The 22064-nt window shown below is 38.4% G+C and overlaps 1 protein-coding gene across 4 annotated transcripts in view; it reads right to left on the bottom strand.

Annotated features, from left to right (window-relative positions):
• PREX1 (phosphatidylinositol-3,4,5-trisphosphate dependent Rac exchange factor 1) overlaps positions 1-22064 on the bottom strand; it is a 173207-nt gene that overhangs the window by 52136 nt on the left and 99007 nt on the right. For all 4 annotated transcript variants that reach the window (XM_072879109.1, XM_072879107.1, XM_072879110.1 and 1 more), the window contains exons 7-12: positions 16869-17002; positions 13375-13490; positions 12241-12390; positions 8662-8809; positions 4345-4445; positions 564-667 (exon numbers count right to left, since the gene is read on the bottom strand). In XM_072879109.1, coding sequence (XP_072735210.1) covers positions 564-667; positions 4345-4445; positions 8662-8809; positions 12241-12390; positions 13375-13490; positions 16869-17002 — 753 coding nt within the window. The remainder of the gene's footprint in view (positions 1-563; positions 668-4344; positions 4446-8661; positions 8810-12240; positions 12391-13374; positions 13491-16868; positions 17003-22064) is intronic.

Here is a 22064-nt window from a genome sequence, read left to right as displayed (position 1 = left end):
TCGTCTCTGTCAAACATTCTTTCTTCTTTCCTTGCCTCCAGAAGCTGAAAAATCTGTTATTTTATCTCTAATCACCTCCATTCCAACATTTTCTCCATTAATCCTTCCTCACAATTAACACATGAACTGATGTCCATAAGAAGAAATCCAATTTATTAAAAGGTATACGGGCAGATATGGGATAAACAGAAATCATTTGACATACAATTATCAGGAACAGCAGTTAAATATTGAACTCTTCTATCTCCCTGAACCATAATGCCCAGATTTTCAGCAGACATGCTGTATTATGGCCTACTGTTTTCTTTAAAGACCTTTTGTTACTATATTAGGATTGTAATCAGCAGTCCTGAGTGCAGTCACAACTGTATTGTTATTTATTGCTAAGCTCTGCTTCCTCTCCCTAGAGTGAATGTCTCCTGTGGCATTAGGATGTATAGCTTAATACCACAAAGATAAACAGCATTCGGGATCTCCTATACAACAGGTCAATGACGTTCAGAGGTAGAGCAAACTGTTTTGATGCAAATCACAAGCTTCCAACTAAGAATGATAATACAAACCTTGGACATTATGTCTTCCAATTCACTTCTTGGCTTGTACGTTCCATCATCATAGCGAAATCTGTACATCACCTGCTCATTCTTAAACTGGTGCTTATCTGAAACTAAAATACCAGCATGATAATTAAAATTTGTCTTTCCTCCCCCGCCATGTTCTTCATAGGCCAGCTGGTAGGTCTACACCTAAGTATTTGCTGGTATCTATCATTTTCTGATGAGAGGACTCAGCTCTTTGAATTTCCCCTTATTGTGTATATACACGCTTATGCGCACTTCTGAATAGCTCCACCAACAAAAGCAGTTTTCTAAAATACTGCAGCTCCAATAAAATTGAAATTTCTTCCTTGTACACTCAATTCAATTTATGTAAGGCTTTGGAAACAGTCCTTGTGAAGGTAATTGGGACCATCTGACTTTTTTCGATAAGTTTTGAACAAAGTGCCTGCAAATTCCCACAACAGTTATCACAGCACTAAAGTAATTTTTGCAGTTGTAATTTTTGCAAGTTCTGCAACTCCAGAAGCAGAAGCATGCTGATGGGAGGAACTACAGCTGTTAGAGGTATTCTTCTACCACAGTTCTTCTATTTACTAGTGAGTTCCTTCTAAAAATCAAATAGTACTTTTGAGAGACTGCTTTTTCACCCAGAATAGCCATTTCACAGTACGGCAGTTAAAATCTTATTGGGTAATGCTATATACTGATAGGCTTTAAAGACAAGGACACAAAAGATGTTTCAGTGTGATAAGGAACCATTTCAAAAGAAGCATTGGCCAAAATCAAAGAGTTAAAAACCATACCCAGTTTCAAACAGATTTATCCAATGCACCAGACTGGAAGAGGGTTGAAGTCTATATCCAATTATATGTAGGTTTATCCCATCTCTATTCTAAGGTAAACATTTTAAATAGAACATGGAGGTGGGAAACACTCATACTGAAGATAGTGATTTAGTAACTAGCAGGAATTATTTGTTTCACTGATTAGTAAATAAGTGGTAACTATAAGTAAAAAGTGCCAACGACTGTTCAAATAAGTAACAGAGTATCTTCCAAGATTTTACAGTATGTAGTATAGAAATGCCATTGTTCATAGCTTAATTTAATGAAGACCAGTTATAGCTATGTAGAGAAGGAGGAGGAAATCTAGAGAAGAGCAAACAAAGCAGGCAGATAAGGTGGCGTAGCTTAGTCACTGTAATCTTTCCTGCCTTTGCCAACGTAACAAAAACATGGCCAGATCTTTGTGCTGGAGCACCCTTGAATATTTTAGATGCAGTATTTCACAGTGTAGGCACAGCATTCGATGAACTGACAGAAAATATGGATTTACACTATTTAAGATACATCCTAGCCTGAGTTTGATTAACCTGAGAAAACTGATTGCACTGGTTGACTAAAGACAATTAAACTGGGTTAGGCGGACTCAGAAGTACCAGGACTCAGTTTAAGATTTAGTCTGCCCCTTGCAGAGTGGGCAGAATAATTGTTTAGAAGGCAGAGACCAGAAATTCTTAAGACCTTCCCTCATTACACAGGACATCCCGGTCTATGAATATTTAATTAAGATTCCTGCTTTTGGTGATATTTTTTCCTTAATTTCACAGAGTAAAACAAAATTTGCCGGATCTGATGTATATCCTTTTGTATACAGTGGAATCTCTAAGATGTGTAAGCTATTGACTTCTTTGACTGTCTGCATGCTCTGGATTTTGTATTTCTAAATCCAATTGAGAATCGAGTCTGCAGAAAGCACCTTTTGTGTCTGGCACACAGCAGATCAGGTGCTGATCACTTCTGCTCTCTGTGACAGGTACCAGAACTTCCACGTCAGCAGTCCCAGATAAAATAGCCAGAATTAAAGGAGATACATAGGAAATTGAGTGATAAAACACACAGCACTTAGCACAGAGCTCAGCATTTAGCAATCTTCGCTGGCCCTGCTTCTCAGGCAGGCTGAAAGATCAGCAGTTTTCACCTGACAGTAATGTTATGCCAAGAGAAAACAAAAGATAAAAGATATTGCCTAACGTAGAATAGGGGTAAGGGCTTCATTACAGTGCTTAAGTTTTTAAGTTCTTGCTACATTAGGAGACACATAATGGGATATTTTCATATTATCAAAATCTCAAGGGATGTTTCCTTAAGTAAATGCAGGGTTGCAAATACCTTCCAATGTCTAGCAATAACTGTCATTGGAGACACTAACATCAGGAACTCTAACTAAAGGTAATATTAAAACCAAATCAGATGCATCCTACTCAGGGCATTTGAATAAGGGAATTAGTAGATATAACAGGACAACTTTCTTTGAGCTGTAAATTTGTGTTTAGAGAAAAAGGACACTGCTGAAAGTGTCAAAGTTTGAAGTTATGGCAATGTAAACAGTCATCATGAAATAACAAGTCTCAGGAGAGCTTTTTGCACCAACAGTGCAAGTGTACACATTCAGAATGTAGGCAAGTAAGAGTGTTAGCACAAAAGAGCATTCTTCATCCAAAGGGGGATCCCTACACATTGGAGCCAGAGTCTTTCAGTTCTCCAAAGCCACAGTTAGGGCCAAGTACTCAAAAGTGTTCAGTGCTTTTGAGCTCGTGCTCAAAGGGCCTCAAAGTCTGGATGTGCCTGAAAGCTTGTCTTGGTACCTGTGGGTAGAAGTGTATGTGCAGGAAGGATTATGGTACTGCTCATATTAGACTTCTCTATGTGTTAATTAAAAGAAGATAACAGACATAATTTCCTAATGGTGTTATTGTCACCTGAAAGACAAGTTTGTGGAGCTGAGTTACCAAGAGATTAAAGCAAGACTAGCCTAATTAAATGGCTCCCCTATTTAAATTGGTTTCCAAGAGGCTGTATGGAAATGTAGACCACTGGTGACTTAAGACCTATATACCTTATTCCTTTGATTGTGCATTTTGCAGCTAAACTCACCTGCAAGTTGAAATTGGGGCATTTGCTGTTTAACTAGAATATGACTGTGTTCCTCTGTCTGCATAATGTAATATGAAAATAATAGGAAACAGCAGGACAAATCTGCATTTAAAGGACGTAATCTGGAGAAAGACCTTATTTTAGTAGAAATGCAGATAGCACAGAAAATTTTCAAACAAGCATCTTGTGCTACTTTGGTCATGCAGCACTTCTGTATGCACTATCCTACTCTTCTAAAATACCCCTCATCACAACACTTCAAGGTCATCTGCTGGGTGTGATGAAGAAATATGGTGCATCACTATTTTAAAGAGACATTCTTGCCAAATGAGCTGGAAAGAACAAATCCCACAACAAACTCCCCATCATCTCTTTTCTTTATGACAAGCATTCTCATTAGAAAGAATGACTCATCATCTGGAGCCCCTCACTCTGTTTGTACCTGTGCCCCATTCTAAAATGCTTGACTATCCTCTGAATTGCCAATGTCTCATATAGAAAGCTATATTTATTGATTACTACAGATTTTCAAACACACAAAGTACAAAGGAATATACACCTGATACAGTCCGCAACAAAGATGTTGCAGAGAAATCAAGCAACTGCAACAAAGATGTTGCAGAGAAATCAAGCAACTGCAGACATAAACACTTTCAGGATACCCAACAACTCCTGTTTTCATGACATAAATTTGCCCACTCATTAATCCCAAAAGTCATTAAACATTTTGAGGATTTGATGGGTATGGTACAGGAAAGTATTTGAACATCACATGAACAGCTGCAGTCAGTTTTCCACCCTCATTTCCAGGGCATTACTGACATGTCTTTATGGCATGGAGCACTCACCATGATGAATAATTCCATTTTCCAATAGTGCCTGTCCCAGGTTGACCCCTTCCTCTGGTTTGCTTATCTCTCCAATCTCTGTGAGCCATGATACAAACTCACTGCAAAGGGAAGCAGAACAGAAACAATTAGCTTTTTCGCTCTGAATATAAGCAGACACATGCCTCTGCAGAGATATTCTAAAATATAAGCAGACACATCAGCCAACCACAGGAGACTCTATCCTTGAAGCAAGTATGAAAACTGTAGTAAGTGACGATATCTCTACTAGGTGGCTCAATTTCCTACTTTTCTGGAGGAAATGCTCTGCAGAAGATCCAGATCTCCTATCCATGACTTTTCCCACCATTCCCCTTAGCTCATCATAATTAGCATGCACACAAAAGGAAAGAAGACCTGGCTGGATCTATAAAGATGCTGCAAATCCTTATTTTACTGACATCCAAGAGGGAAAAGGAAAGCAAGATTAACTAATGACCTTAAAAACAACAAGTTGGACAGTAGAGAAAACAGCTACTTCTATCCAAGCTATCCCTCCAAGCAGTGTTCGTGGTCTGACTTAGTTACATATGCTCACCTTTCTTCACGGGGTCTTATTTCTGCCTGCCCACCCCCCAGTGGTGTAATTGCATTGGCTTTAATGGAATCACAGTAGGACTTAGAACAAAAGATTCAACCTACTGAGAATTCAAGCACAGAGCAGTAAGAGAGAACACAAGACCCACTGACAGGTTAATTTAAGGTCATTTATTGGAGTTGGTGCCTGGCAGATACATAGATAATGCTTCTAATTTATAGACAAAAGGTGCTAAGTCTGTCTGCTCATGCAGCACAAAACAAAACCTCTCTCTAGTGAGGGGCAGAGCTGCACATACAGGCAGAATAAAAGCAAAAAATTGACAGATATGTAGGATGTTACTCAATTAGAAACAGTAAGTACAGAAAAATGGACATTTAAAGCCTGATGAATACAGCACTGCCAAAGCCCTAGCGGGCCGAGTTGTTTGCCAGGTTAATTAGCGATTATACTAGAAATGTGCTAAGTTCATAGAGAAGAGCAAAAGGAATATATGAAAGTAGAGCGACATATGGGAAATCTGAGTTCAATAAACCACTTGGGTGCTTGCCAATGTGCAGAGGGTTGCTGCTTTTCAAAACCAGTATCCATGCCTCCACTTGTGGGCTCTAAACGAAGTATTTTTAGTCTCTTGATGTTTATCAGAGCTGACTCATCTAAGCTGTAGGTAGTATTTGCATTTTGCCTTTAGAATAACAACAACAACTTCAATACTGAAAACTTCGGTTTGCTGAGGGACTACTCTGTAACTGTCATAGTGTAGAAAAAGTAGCAGAATCTATTCAACAGTGCCAGGGGAATCTCGTGGAAACCAGCTGAGTTTTGTAAAACTCCTGAAGCCAGAGTACTGTAGTGATGAGTCAGACTACCTCCTAAGGAAAGCTCATAATTTCCCAGTGATTCTGAACTGTTTCTAAAAGTATTTAAAAGCTGAAACAGACTATAAACTGCAGAGAAAGGAGAATTAAGAATGATCCTCCACACTCATTACTGAGAATACAAGACACACACTCTGTGGAGTGCCCCATCACAGACATGCTGGCCAATGACTGTAATCATGTTAAGTACCATGCGTAGATGCCCAGTTGCTATACATTTTTCCATCAAGTGCAATGGGTCTATGGCAGTTTACAGCACTTAAGCAGTTGCCCAAAACTTTAGAGGAACACTGCTACCCTGTTAGCTTCCCTGCTTCTTTTATTTGGAACTGTGTCCCTGGAGTTTATTTGGATTGTAAATGTAAGGCAGTCTTCTTAAAGTTTGAAATTGTGGGCTGAAAAAGGAAAATAACTGAACGCTACTCTCACAGCCCTGAAGCTTCAGAACTACGGGATGGTTTTCTTAAGAGCCACTTTAAGACTTCTGTGGCATTTGACTCATAAGCAAAATCAGTAATCATTTACTCTGAAGGCTTTATAAGCACTGAAAAGTGAATGATCCAGAAATATTCCAAGCACTTTTTTAGGCACATGCTAGACTGCTGCTAAAAAAGCATCAGCTCAAAAAGCAGATGGCAAAGCTTGATTTGTTTCCTCATCTTGTCCTAAGCAGTTCTCCAGTATAACAGAGTATCCTCACTTCCCAGTGCTGCCATGCTCAGTTCTCAACTGGCATGCAAGTCAGGACACCATCTCCCAACTATACCTCTGAAATTAAGGGACTTGGAACAGCTGGGTTGCTACTCAAGAAATACACAGGAAAATCCAACCCATCCAGGTTTGTGCAATCTGATCAGATACATTTGGAATCTCCTGAGGTTAACAGATCCTCTCTATTACAAGCTCAATACAGTTCAAAGTTTTGCAATCAATTTAGTGCAGTGCTGAAAAGAAGCATGGCAAGCATATAATTTACATATATTGGAACCAACACACATCTTTCCCATTGTATCACTAGTCACATGCCTAAATGCCACTGAGGAGTGGCTAGGAAAATGGATATGAACTCAAGCAAGTCAGTTGCTGAAGTTAAGTTCAATAAATAGCCTTTTAAACAAATGTATATGATATTTCGGAAGACATTAGGATTAGTTCATGCTTTTTTTTCCTGCAAACACATTTTATCTCTTGAATTATTAGATGCTATCTGATATCCAAAGGCCAAGAGAAAAATTTTTTTTTGCTGCCTTAGTGTTACTCTCAGCTGCATGTAGCAGAAAACCACTAAGTACACCTCAGCACAGTTATCAGTGACTCCCTTAAGGCAGGAATATCTGAAAAAATGAATAGGTCACAGTCAATACGCGTTGCCCAGGAATGATATGAAAAGTCTGTGAGTCATGGCTGGATTGTACTTACTGAGTTGCACTCAACTGAGTTGCCCAGGACTGTACCAACAAGTGACTGTTGGAAAGATATCAGCAGAGTTATTTTCTACGGGGAAGGCTGGAACATCAACAGAAATAATAATTTTGTCAGAGATCAGGATACCTGTGGGTATCTCACTCTGGGCTCAGTTACCCATTGGCAAAGTTAGGTCAAGTCTTCACTACTGGAGCGTCAGGTGGCTGTCAAACAAACTGAGGGCAATGAGCAGGACAGACTGTGGAGCATGTAAGAAACCAGACATTTTAAAAGAAAAAGGAGTAGCAAGAAATCCCAGGTAAGACTTGCGATGAAGCAAAATACCAGGGAATCCACAACAGACTCATATATATCAGCACTGGAAGAACGTAAGTTTCTGATCTGGTACTTCTTGTTGCATGGAAAATAGGAAATGCTGTATCTTGCCTCCAAAATCAGAGCTTAAAGGTTTCAATTTGAATCCAGCAAGATCAATTTAGGGGGGGTGGGGGGAGGTGGTGATAAAAAGAAAAAAGCAACCAAATCTCCAAAAACCAAGAATTTTTTTTATAGCTGAAATATTGCCAGCCTATGCTACTGGATTGCCTTCTGTCAGGCAGAAAGACAATGCATCATTTCCACACCGTGTACACAAGGAATGCTGCCTGAAAACTGCCGTTACAGATACCAGAGGGTGGGAAGGGAAATGAATGGATAATCTGCCTCAGAACTTTTTTTCCTCCTGCAGCTGATCATTTCAATCATAAACAGCTGAGGCAGAAAAGTCTTCTCAGGTCAACTAACGTGTGTCTCTGTGTGCCATGCAGGACATTTCCCTACAACAGCCCCACTGCTACCATACCTAACTTCTGATCTGATTTGTCCACGGAGTCTCTCTTCTACTGGCTCATACATGTCATTCTTAAGAATTATTTTGTAATATCTAGCCTGAGTGAAAGAGGTTTTTTCCAGCCCATACAGCCCTATACTTCTAACGAATGCATCAGGTCTCCCGATGCACAAAATTTCATTTGTGTCTGTTACACTGACAAACAGGAAACTTCTAAATTCAATCCTGAGACTTGGACAGTTCTGCTGGACTTAAACATCACCTGGTAAGCATTTGCTTGTATACAAAAGACGATACAGGTTAGGCCACCAGCAGCCCTGAGCTTGTGGGAGTTAAGGCATTTTTTCTTATTCCTTTTGCTGATTTGAAACAGCTGTTATGAGTTACTGTACAACAGAATGAGCTGTCACTATACAGCTTGCATATGGCATAAAATAGAAATCAATGATTAATTTTAATAAATCACAACTGTAATGGGGGTTATGGCCTTTTCAATTAAGCTGCATCAAAGCACATCTGATCTGACCTCACAATGCCATACCCAGAAAATCCAGAGTCCGGTCTTCTAATTGGTATGAAAGGGCCTTTTCAATTCAAATGCCACTTACTTGCCAAGAAAGCACTTGGGAACAGTACTTAATTTTCTCCTCCTGTCTTTGATAAGGTTCACTTTCTTGCTCATCATCATTTGGTACAGCTTCTCTCCTTTCTCTGCAATCATGACATATGCATCCCTCTCCATTCCCAGTTTCAAACCTGGAATACGAAGTAGAAATTCCTTCAGATCCTTAACATCAGATAAAGTGTTTGCTCAAAGTCAAAAGCTGAGGCCAAAGTGGTAGAAACACGAAAATTAACTGACTTATTTTCCAAATAAGGGGGAAATTGGATCATTTATTTATCTGAGTACAAAACTGTGTCTGTTGAGTTTAGAACCAATGAGATGCTTGCAGCTTTTCTTCTCCATTTTAAAAAGCAGCTTTAAACTTCTGGTTACATCACATCACACAAAGTAGGATGGTTTACAGAACATGGAGAAGTTCCAAAAAAGGCAAGATAAAACATATACCTTCTGAAACTGATTTCCTGTTGCAATTTCACTTTTGACCCTGAAATAACTGCCGGAGTAAGACTCATTCAAGGCAGCTAAATCCTTGACAGAGCAGATGACTTTTTGAGTGTTCTATTACTTGAAACCAAAAATACAAAACTGCTGAAATCAAATTCACATCCTTAAATAAATCAAAACTAGACAGGAATATTATTTTCTCATCCTTTCTTAATCAGCCTATTTATTAATACCCCTAGGCTAAAAATACAGTTTGACAATCATATTATCAAGTCAATGAAAGAAATACTGAAAGATTTAAGGAATGATAGATAACTGGATATAGAGAAAATTTCACATCCACTTTATATGAGTTTCCACATAGCTCATGTTAACTTGAAAATTGCTAGTCAGGAGGATGACCTCTGAAAACAATAGGTGTCTATGTTACAACTATCGTCATAACTGGCATTTTCTGGCACTCTTCCCTTTAGACTTGCAAATTGCTTTAGGAGGACAGCACACGAGAAAAGCTGTTTCGCTGCTGTAGATGTTTTGTCTCTTCTATCCTGAACAAATTGTTTTGTTTTCTGGCTATATTATGCTAGAACTTGCAAATCTAGGCAACTCTGGAGTCCAAAACAGAGGCACAGGTTTCAGACATTTCTAAGATTAGCTTGAAAACAGGCAGCCTGAATTGGTCCTGTACTTACGTGCCTAATTTTTACGGAGACTGACATTAGGCAGAATTTAAGTGATCAGTGTAAGGCTAGAAAATGAAAACTGTACATTCTTTGGGAAGAGTAGTTCACCCTAACTGGACATAAATCCTGTTGCTTTATGGTAAGATACTGAAATGACTTAATAGTCTTCTGTGTCATCAGAGCTGTTTTCTAGCTGTTTGAAAATGCTTAATGCATTTGTTTTAGAGGCTTGAAATGCACGTTCCAGAAATTAGACTTGCACAACTTTTTGTCTTTCAAACACAGTATTTCTTTCATGTGTCCAATATCTGGCTAAAGGTTTTGGCTCCGCAAATCCCCTGGCTTATTGCTGTTATTCTTCCATCCTCTTCTTCCCCCAATACTATGATCCAATTCAATGCGAACGCTGACACATGTAGCCGAGGCTAATTTGCAACGTGAACTTGTGATAGAAAACAGCCTGTGTAATAGTATACATGTTTCCTGCTGGTCTTACATCACTGAATTCCCCAGGCTCTGATGTAAATGGCAGACTGGAATGCACATTCTACCCAACTCATCCTACAGAATTGGGAATCTCACCAAGCTTTCTAATCCAAACACTGATATCTCTGTGACTTTGCAAGTACTCTGATCCAAAGATTTTCCAATAAGGCCTGGAATGTCTGCCAGAATATCTATGCTTATCCCAAGTGCCTGTCATCAGCTGCCACATCATAAAACTATATGACAAAAAGCACCAGAAAAAAACCACTCTTACTAGCCAATGCTGCATGGAAAACTTTGAGAAACTTTCTGTTAAGGAGTACTTCTCCTTTCCTAATATTTATTTCGGTCACCTCCCCATATTCTCAAGCTCCCCAATTATGTATGGTCTGTATTTATAGTCCTGTCTTTTTACTTCTTATTGAACCTTCTCTCTCCTCACACATTTTACCTGATGCACAGGAAACTCCACAGAGCACTAGTGACCTCACAAAGCGAAAACTCACTATGAAATGGAGACCCGCTGAATCTTTTAGAGATGTGATTTAGCACTCTGAGGGTAACAGAACCAAGAAATGTATTTTATTAAAAAAATATATCATGTGGAAGATCAGGATCCTTACGGTAAAGTGGGACGCAGAACTGACCAATGAGCACAGATCACCAGCTCAGAATGGTAAAACACTTCCTCTTAATAAAAAAAAAAAAAAAAAAAAAAAAAAAAAATCAAAACTGATTCTCTCTGTTGCCTTCAGGTAGTTCTTTTGAATTTACGCCATGCCCGATCTACATTTTGAAGGTAGTATCCTTGCTATTATCAAAAGGTGTATTTGGGTTTATATAAGATAAGGTATGTAAGAAATGTTTTATATTCTGTGGTAACAAATAACACTGCAATGTGCATTGTGTTTAGCAGATTAGATGCAAAGCATTGCAACATAAAAACTAAGGTTTGGATTTCAAAGGACATTAAAGGTTTTAGATTCTCTGCTTTCATTAAACTTCAGTGACAGATCTGTAACTTTCTTAAAATACTTTAAAAATCTAAAGCATTATTGCTTAGCAAGTACAAGTCCTGAAAATACACTACTAAGAAAGGGTTTCAGACTGACCTCTTTCGATATTAGCATAGATGAGCAATTACATCTTTACTGGAGTTGCGCATGCAGAGAGGGGAACCAATTCTAAAAGTCAGGCACAGAATGTTTTAAAATAAGCGTTGTTTCCTCTGGCAATGAGCTATTATTTTTCTCACTGAGCAAGCAGGGAAGCAGGTTCACTTGTGAAAGTTAGTTCTGATTTTTAAAGGAACTCAGAACTTTTATCACCCACCCTGATTCATGGCTTTGTGAGCTTGCTCCTATTGTACAACACCATTTCGAGATAAGCTTAGTTTTTGTTTCATTCCACAAGAAAAGATAAAAGTGACAAGCACCTGCATACATTTGTCACTGTTCTCAGTCTAAGTGTAATATTTCTAGTTTTTCTCCATGAACTGTTCTCTTTATTTCAAGATCATGGAGACTGAGTTTGTGAGAACGAGTTTGTGCCATTGCCTCTGGAAAAAGGCTGCATGCTGGATTGTCTTCTTTCCTTTTACTGATAAATACAAACACAATTTTATCTTAATTACCTATAAAAGACCAAAAAATGAAATTGATTACATGTCATTTTCTCATGCTAATTCAATGAATCAAAGAAACTGGCTCTGGCAAATAAAAATATTTGATAAATATACTGACCCAAGCTCCTAAAAACCCCAAGGTACACATTCAGAAATACTTTTTCAATCACTTGATTTTCTTTGTCGTTAAGGATAGATTTTAATTCTGCCCATGGAGGAAAAACTGCAACCTTCTCTTTTTCTCTCAGATACTTATATGTATATATACATTTCTCCTTTGTACACAAGTTCATTCAGTGCATTAGAAAATACATTACCCACTTACTCTCTCTCTGCTCCCTTTCCTTGATTATCGCATCCAGCCACTTCTGTTTGTCCTCTGCAGTCTTGGCCATACAGACAAACCATTTGTTTTTGGCTGTGTTGTGTATCTTCCAGCCATTTGTCACAGTGTAGCCATTGCTGTGGTAGTCTGCTGTAAAAACCCAAAGCACAATGCATACAGTGAATAGAAGCCTGCTACTCTAATCAAATCAGTGTGGGATACCTTAATTAAAATTTTCTTCTTTGAAGAGCTTGATTTCTGGAGGTGTTCCTCATGCACCAGTCTTACTGACTGTCCATGTGACTGGTTGTTACTTACCACTCTGGAAGTACAAATATTAATAAAAGTATCTATGGCTAGGCTTGTTCAACTGACTGAATGTTTCAGTCCTAAGAGTGACACTTTGTAATTTTACCTCAGAAGAACTAAAATATTTTAAATACAATGACATCAGTGAAAAAGTCTATGATGTTTGTTCAGGTTATTTGTTCTGAACTTTCTGGGGACACGCTAACTTCTTGCACGGTAAGGATTTTTGTCCACAGGACATGGGAACTCTTTAAATGTCAACTGTTTAAAGGACATAATATTAATTCCTGAGTTATTACAATAGGAGCAGGGGCTGGTGTGGCCTTTCTGGATGAAATCAGAAACCCATCCAGTCTTCCTGCTTGTGTCAGAACACAAGAATTGTAACACAACTGCATTCCCTTATTTTGTTCATGGCCACATTCCATGCTACTGATTTGATGCTAAGACTAATATTTGGTAGTATTCTAAATGAGACAAAGATCCAGAAGTTCTGTTATTATAGCTGTAATGGCTTAAGATGTAAGAAAAGAAAGGATGAAAGAAGATAAAGTATCTTTTACTAAATTAACTTGGATTAGGAGAAAAAATAGACAAGCTTCGGGGTACACAAACTCTTCATAAGGTCATTTCAGAATGAAGGACTAGTGCTTGAAAACATGTCCAGTCTTTCAACTACGTAAGTTGGTCTAATAATGAAGGCATCAGAAGTTACATAGCTTACTTAAGATTTCATTAGAGGGGATGCACAAGTACTTTTGTACCAACTTCCAACACAAGATCTGGACTTGCTGTGTTGTTAAAAGACAGTATTTGATCTCTTACCTGTTCCATCTTCCACATTCTCCACCTCCATGACTTCTGTATTTATTCGGCCCCTGAAGATATACAGGGACCCATTGATTGACTTTGTCCGTTTAGATGTTTTTTTCCCAGTAACTCTGCAATTAGGATTTAGACTGTTAGCAATGCATAAGCAAATAGTGTAGCATATATATGCATGAATCAATCTGAGATACGACTATTAAAAAAGGATTCCAATATAGTGTTTTGTGGTATTTGACCACGTCTCTGATTTTAAATAACTGGAATACTCAATCAGCTCACAAAGATAAGTGCACAACAGTGTCAGTGTAGCAATAAAGAGCTTATTTTGCAAGATTATGTGAAGATTGGGATGCCTTCAAGATTTACATTCTTGACGACTAACTGATTGAAATGCCAGTACAATTGAACTGCACGTGGCTTCAGGATGAAAACTGCCATATCACCTGACACAATGTTACATTTGCCTCCTTTGCTCCATAAAGCTTTGATAAATTTGTGGTATCTGTACCAAGTTTCAAATATGAAATGAAACATGTAAAGAGGCTGGTGTCACATGGTCTGTCGTATGTGTGTTGAATGTGGCATTTGTGAAGGTGCTGCTGTGGTGATTTTGCATCAAAGTTTACATCCTTATCCATAAGCTTTATAGTGTCTCTGATGACATGTCTTATAAAAAAAATTCAGGAAAGCACTTTTCATTGCTAGTTATGTTCTGATTTTTATGTCTAGAATAGGTTTAAAACTATCCAACTGACACCTGCTGAGCTTTAATATCTAAAAACAACCCTGCTTTGTGAACCAAAACACGACTGGTCAAATGACTATCATTTGAGAAGGCAGGTGTCCAAACTGCACAGTGAAGGGACTGCTGTGGCAACTTGCCAGGAGCTCATAAGATTCAAGGAATATTGCAATAAAAAACAGCTGGGGAGAAAACTTCTGTCAAAGTGAAATATCTATGATAAACTGAGGTAAGAGGAGTTTTTCTGAACAATTTTTCCTTTTACAACTAGCTTTAGTGACATATATACCTTTAGTGATGATCATATATTTACATCCAATCAGACTGACAGGGACTGAGATCTTGGAGCTATTAGATCATTTCCTAAAGACAACTGTTGGAGTCAAAAGACAAGCTGTCCTGGCAGCCTTAGTGAAACCTTTTAACTACTCAGCCCATTTCCCCACATGAAACATACTGTTCCTGACATCAGGATTCAGTTTAAACAGCAGTCTATGATCCTGCTAAAAACACAAAACAATACTCAGCCCTGAAAAATCTATGTCATCAGTTTGTCAGACTTCCCTAAGCTTCTGCAAAAGATGAGATTGCAGTCTTAGGTCTAAAATCACAGATCTAATTCTGATTCTAAACACATCTTAAAGTGGTCTCAACAAGACTACTCCTAATTTATGCTGTTGTGAAAAGACATGATGCCCAAATTCCAGTGGCGGCATTGTTGACTTCTTAACAAAGATTGAGGCCTGAATTCTGATTGCACTTTTCAATCAAGAAAAACTCCAGTGATTTCTCCAAGATAAGCATAGTATAAGTGAGATGAGAACCAAGTTGTTCAATTTCAAATTAGGAACAGACACAGGCAGTTTTGGGGGTTTGTTTTTTTTTCCAAAATCTGTGTCCCACTAACATGTCAGTTGTTTGTCAAGCAGCTGGCCAAATGATCACACCAGCACAACTGGATAGACATTCATTTCCATCCTGGACTAATTATAAATAGCAGCTAGACAGGAGAAATATCCAAAATTAAAGTCGCTCAGCAATCCCGAAATACATCTTTTAAATTAGGCAATTCCCAGCAGACTTAATAAAATATTCTACTTTTTAATGGAAATCAGACTCTGGACATTTCATCAGTTCAAGCTACATTATTAGACAAAAATAAACAATATCGATCCTTTGGGAAAATCAAAGTGTTACAGCAGCCTCCTCCAAAATCAAGCCAAACTACAGAGTAGCTCAGTAATATCTCCTGTACAAAAACAGAGAGTTGCTTAAAAGGCAGTAGAACATTTTGTTTTCTAAATCTTAGTATTCCGGGAAAAATGCCTGGACAGTGTGGGAGGGGCTAGGCTAACCTGAACTACAAACGGTACTAGAAAACCAGTTCCTAAGAGCTCTGAAGAAGTAAAAGATTGGATATCAAATTTTTGGGGTTTTGGTTTTTTTTTTGGTAAGGAATAGTTTTCTGTTAGAAGACACACAAATTTCTGAACTCCGTTTCACATGGAAGTGTGTATTTTGACAAACCTGGTAAACTGTCAAAATGAAATGTTTCATCCTTCTTGCTTCATTTCAGCAGAATCAGAATGCTTCAGGTAGATAATAATAAAAGATTGAATTCTGTAAATTCTTTTTCAATTTAATTTAAATGTTTCTATTGCATTCTAATAATTTCTAATGTAGATTTCACCTAATAATTTGTATTTGTATTGTATAGTTTCAGCATTATCCACACAAAAAGTCTGAACATCACTGAAATTATTTTTTCCCAGCTTAATGGTTCCAAAATTTCCATTGAACAAAAAACTGGGAAATAAACCCGAATTTTGAGAGACGAGAACTTTCTTTGGAGAGAACACTCTGGTTTTTGAGAAGTTCTAATTGGGTTGGCCATTGTACTGGGCCATCGCCAGTAAAGAAGTATAACCTGAAGAAGGGGGAAGATATTACAGAAAAGGGAGTAGGAGAAGAATTGAGTGTAGAGAATGCATTGTAAATTCAGAAAAGACCAAGACATGAGAATGAGACTGCAGCTGTGAACGTGAGAAGCTTAAGAACTGAAATACAGTATAATTGCTGCAGAAGCAAATTGCCCTCCAGACTGCCAATGCTATTTTAATAATAAGCAGTAGGTGTTAATAATGCTTAAGTTTTATAAGGTGGAATGATGCAAAATTTGTTACTAGGATAAGAAAGGAAGACAACACACAGAACACGTAGGCTGCAAATGCTGAACAGCAACTTGATAATCTTCATCTCTTCCTCACTCCTCTGTGCCCTGCATCTATTTAATGTTTTCTTATGCTTTCTTTCTTCTTTTTCCACTTTCCCCTTTCTTGCTTTATATCATTTTTCACGTCACCCTCTTCTGCTTGGAATAACCTCACAATAAAAGTTGGCAAGGCCTCTTTCTTCACATCACTCCTGGAGACCCATCTGCTCTGGGAAGCTTTCCAGCTGTAAGAACTCACTCTGTGTTTTTTCTGCGCTGTATCAACTTCTGTCTTTGGATTGCGCACTTCTCAGGGTGGGGAACCCATTATTGTCTGGCATATTTATCCTACCATATAGTGACTTTCTCATATAGTCTAAGTAATAGTAACAGTCAAGAACAGAGGAAAGTCACACCTGTGACTCAGCCCTACAGAGCAACAGCGAATACAGTGAGTGATCAGTAATTGATCATACTTTCTACTTACAAAACTTCTGAATGGTCCCATTATAAAACCATAAAGACAGAGGCACTCACCTGGATTTCCTCTTGCAATAGACCAGTAGATTATCGAATAGAAAGAACATTCTCTCCTGGATATTTCCTGCTGAGATTTTTAACAAAGTCCCTTGGAGCAAGAGCTGTGTGCAAATATCTGTCAGATTTGACCCCTGAAACATAGACAAGAGATATTCTTTATTTTTAACTTTTTGTGTGTGCATGCAATGAAGGATTTTTACTAAAAGGCTGTTATTTTGTCTGCATGTCATTAAACTGTGAAATAACTGATGCACTTATAAGAAGGAAGTCCTCTATTTCTTCATGTGGCTAAATACATGATGCTTTCTCTGGATTACAAATATTTTTTTGGAGTCCTCATACACTACAATAAATCTTCCCTATTAAACTCCAGGCGACTTTTTCCTGAAGAAATCTTTCACTCTCAAAGCAGCTGTATTGTGAGTCTCTCAAGACCATTAGTCTTCCCGTCATACCCTGAGCTATCATTGCAAATATCACAAGTGATGGCTTTAGGAATGCTTTATAAAAGAATAATGGTATTTTCCTAACATTGTAGCTCTGATACTGACATACGTCACTATTAACTATCTCTCTGCAAAAATCATCTCAGTGGTGATGTCTCTCCAACCCTTTTGTTAGAAGTATACGCAGGTGCTCTCCTTTCTGGAGTTCTAATAAACACATGCTAGTTAGAAACATAGCCATGAGAATCAGAGGCTGGGTCCTGGACACTGTGCTAGCTGCTATGTGCAAGCCATTATATGCACTAAACAGCCATAGAGATAACTGAGCTTGGTGTTCAAAACGCTTTAGCCTATGAGGATGCTTAGAAGCTGAAAGACTCTAAACCATTAATTCCCCAAACTGTTAGTCAGATTATTCCTAGGAAAAGTGATCATTTTAAATGGGGCCCTTTAGGAAGAAAGCAGTTCGGCCCAAATGAAAAACAACTACAGGACTGTCCCAGGTTGCTCTCAGGACAGGCAAACTCCAAGTGTCCCCATATTCTGAATGCACACAGCTGGGAATCTGCTCCTCAACTGTTCCCTTGACCAAACAAGATGGTTTGCCTAAATCTAGCCTTAAATTCCTTGATCTAGTACTACTTGGAAGGTACAAGAGCATCCTATCAATAAAGGTCCCTTTTCAGAAAAATACCCTGAGGCATTGGAAACATTTACCACCCAGTTCTGGATCACTTATTAGTTTTGCATTTCTCTTTGAGTTCCAAGGAAGAACAACTTAGGGTAACGGTAACTTCCTTCCATGGTCAGCATGCAGGTAAGGAAATAAATTAGATTATGTGACCCACTGCCTTGAGTCTTACTGGAAAAGAGAACTGACTTTGGATTGCAAGACATTCATTATCAACAAAACTGCTTGATTTCCAAAGGTCCATTAACCCTATATTCACAAAGAATAGAAAAATTTTGTAAAACACAATTCATCCCACTTAAAGAAACTGAAGACATCTCTGCACAGGCATGAAATCCAGCTCCATCGAGAAAGTCATCCCAGAAGGATTTGTTTGAATGATTTTAGACATCACATGAGAGATTGGCTTTTTGTTTTGTTTTTCTTTTTTTCTTTTTTGAGGAAGGTACAGTCTGCTGCCATTCAAGGGAAATCACTGAATTGAAATCAGCCTTTCTAAATACAATGCAGTCACTCTAAAGGTGTGAATGAAGCTCTGATTACACCATTTTCTAAATCAAACCTTGCCAGCTGTGCTGTCCATGTTTTGCATTTAGTTAACAAGGAAGCAGCTATTCTTTAAAGGCTGCCAAGTATTCAGCACCAATTTGTGTGTTCCACATATGTGTTTCTATACATTCTGGACAGAATGATGCAGGAACTACCTAGATGCAATAGTTCCGTCTGCTGTCCTGGTAAGTTTTTATTTTCTTAAGCATTCTATAGAAAGAGTTAATACATGTCCAGAAATGAGCACTTGTTATTTTGAAAATGACCTGTTACTGTCTCCAGGAGAAATCACTATATCTCAGAATTATGACCCCAAAGGCCTACTAGCACACACACAAATAGGAACAGAAACCAACTGACTGTACAACATAAAAGCATGCTCTTCATGTGGTTTGCCCATGGAAAAATCAAGGCTTCAGAGAACCTCAACATCAAGTACTTAATTTTCCAAAAGATACCCAAAGACAGCAAAAGCAATGAGCACAGTGACATCTGTAATTGGAGTAAATCTTTTACCGACACAGGAATCACTGGGTAAAATTATCTGGCCTATTTTGTGCAGGAAGTGAAAGCAAATGATTGCAATGGTTGCTTCTCGCCCTAAAATCTAAGAATCTTTATTTTTCCATCAGACCCATCATGATGGTATCTAAACACTGTTGATGCATTTCCTGTTTGCTGTTGACCTAGCTACTTCCCATTTATACCGATTTGAGAGGTTTTTCAATAGTAAGAAACAGAGTAAGAAGATTTATTTGATGTTTTCAGAGACAACACAGGATTTCTCACCTTTCTAAGTGGGACTAAGCTGTGGGGGCGGGCAGGGGAGAAAAAGAAAACATCATAGCTGGTGGAATTGCAAATTACAGCCAATTAGAAAATGATTGATCTGCCTAAGCACTAACACATATCTTACAACTCATGCTGTTCTGTGATGGGAGTTTTGCTTCCCTATGTGTTCCACACTGGGAGAATTTGGGGATACGTAGCAATTGTTCAGTAAAAATAATTCACAAGGACTCATGAGGAGGAGCTCTCCCCACAGAAAAATCAATATAGAATTAATAGAAACAGCATATTAACTTGCTCTTCACTAAGCAACCAAAAACACTGTATATAAAATTGGTCTTCTTATGCATCCTCTACTTTTCTTTCCCCTTTTTTTAAACTAATCTTTGTTTCCCAGAAGGATTAACCAGAATCAAATTGACCTGCCTGAGACTAATCCATAACATACATCTACAAGGATTCTGTGCATTCCAAAAGAATGAATCTGAGCAGAGTTCATTTTGATGAACAGACCTCTGATTAAGCTGCAGGCCTTCAGCGGCTTCCCAGACTTGGCCTACTTTAACATGTCCCCTCATTATAATCTGTCTCGGAAAGAGACTGACAGGATGATGCCAGTATATGCTCAGTGTATGATGGTGATAGTTATATATTAGAGAGGGAGACACAGATTGGTGGGTGGAGATGTTGAAGAAAAAATGTTGAACTGAGGAAAATGCTCTAAAAAACCACTACTGCTCTTAGTGAAGCTACAGATGACTCTCAAGAGCAAGAAGAAGAGACACTGCGGAAGCAAAGTGATGTTACGTTGTTCTTCATGATGGAAATATTGAGGGTGGCACTGATGGCAATAGGATGAAGATGAGACCAGGGATGGTCCATTGGGACAGTTGGAAGGAAGTGCAAAGTCATAGAAATCAGTGAAACTGCTGGTTTGGTTAAACAGAAACATTAAACAAGGTGGAGACTGTTCCAAATTATGTGAACAAATTAACGCCAAACTTCATGTTGGGCTGCTTGCACACTCCCCGGATTCAGCCTACATCCATTACAATCGTAAAATACTTGTTCATAAGTAAGCTGCTTTTTTTCTGACAATTTAGATGCCTTGGATTAAAACAGTTGGAAGCTGTAGGCCTTGTCGAATTAGCATGTATGGTATATAGCCATATATACAGGCCACCAGTGTTTCAGAATCCATATCCATGCTAATGGAAAAGGGAAATTTTCTATTTCATAGGAAAGACTGCCATCAGATAAACTAAAAATAGGCATAAATCTGCCTTATAGACTTCGTCCTACAGCCAGCCCTGTGGCTTATATCACTGCATTGTTAAGCTAAAAATGTATTTAATTCAGCAATTGCAGCTTTCCACAGATAGCAGATGTTAGGAGCCCTTCTCATTAGGAATAAACTGTGAAATACATCTGAAAGAACTAAACCCTGTTATTTACAAACATAGCACTTTGCTCTAGAGTCATAATTTACAAGACCCCTAGCACCGTGGAAACCCAAGACAGAAAACTGTCAATCAGTTTCAAACTTCTTTACATGTACAGAAGAAAAAAATGCCATCATATTGAGCATTGGCATGTATCTGTGATGTCTGAAGCTAGTTTTCCTCCTTTTAATATGCCACTAGAATAATTTAGAAATGTTCCACAGCTTACTGGGAGGGAAAAACACTTCTTCCTTTTTGAAATTTTGAGCTGAGTGACCTAGGTGACTTTGTTACAAAACTGTATATAAACAAATCTGAAAGGGTTTTCAGCCCCAGAATGTTGCGGTAGATAAGTTAAACCTTAAAAAAAAAAAAAAAAAGGCAGTAAGTTTGGATATCACTTCATTTATGGCATCGTGGACACTTTAATAGTCATGCTTCAGGCTCCAGAGTTCAAACCATGCCTCTTGCCTAGATGACCCACGAGTTGCATTGAACTTGAAATGGTTTTAACTGTTTCTAGAAGTCTTGCTATACAGAACATTATATGACTTTGTTTGCTGAGCTTGCTATCCAAAAATTACACAGCTGGATATCTGGGTTGTTCTCACGTCTTTAGCTGGATGCCAAGAACATCCTTCAGGGAAAAAATGAGCAAGGTTTAAAACATACACGAAAGATAAAAAACAACCCAAAAGAGAGTCATGGAGAGCACCCAAGAGTCCGAGCATGAGGAAGTTTACATGACCTCTAACAAAATGTTCTCAGCTAAGAAATCCTCAGCTGGCAATGATCAGCCTCGACATTTTAAATGTCAGTCTCACTAAATGCCGACGCCATTCTCTCCATGAGACCATTTAACACCACTGACTCCCTATGGTGCACCTCCCAGAGGCTTCCAACTCCACTAATTCAAGGACCTCAACTAAAGTCATCACAGGATAAGCTGCCAACCCTTTACACACCATCCTGACTACTGAGTGGCTCTTTTTCCAGATTTCCTCTTCCCCCAAGCTTCACATTCTAGTTTTCCCCCTCTCTTATTTTTCTCCCTTCCATAGTAAATGCTTCTACCTACACAGATCCACCTACTGATAAACACATCCCTAGAAACACATCCATGAGTAACTGAACTGGAGCAAACACAAATGTACCCGTTGCTTTTGAATCTAATGCTTGATAATCTAACCTTTATCTTTTATACAGGAAATCTGTATGAAGCTAAGTGAGCTAACTTTCAAAGCTCCCAGAAAAACTAAAGGCTTGTAGGAATGGA

This window comes from Ciconia boyciana, chromosome 14 (assembly GCF_034638445.1).
Source record: "Ciconia boyciana chromosome 14, ASM3463844v1, whole genome shotgun sequence".
Lineage (NCBI taxonomy): Eukaryota > Metazoa > Chordata > Aves > Ciconiiformes > Ciconiidae > Ciconia > Ciconia boyciana.
This window is presented reverse-complemented; position numbering and strand designations above follow the sequence as displayed.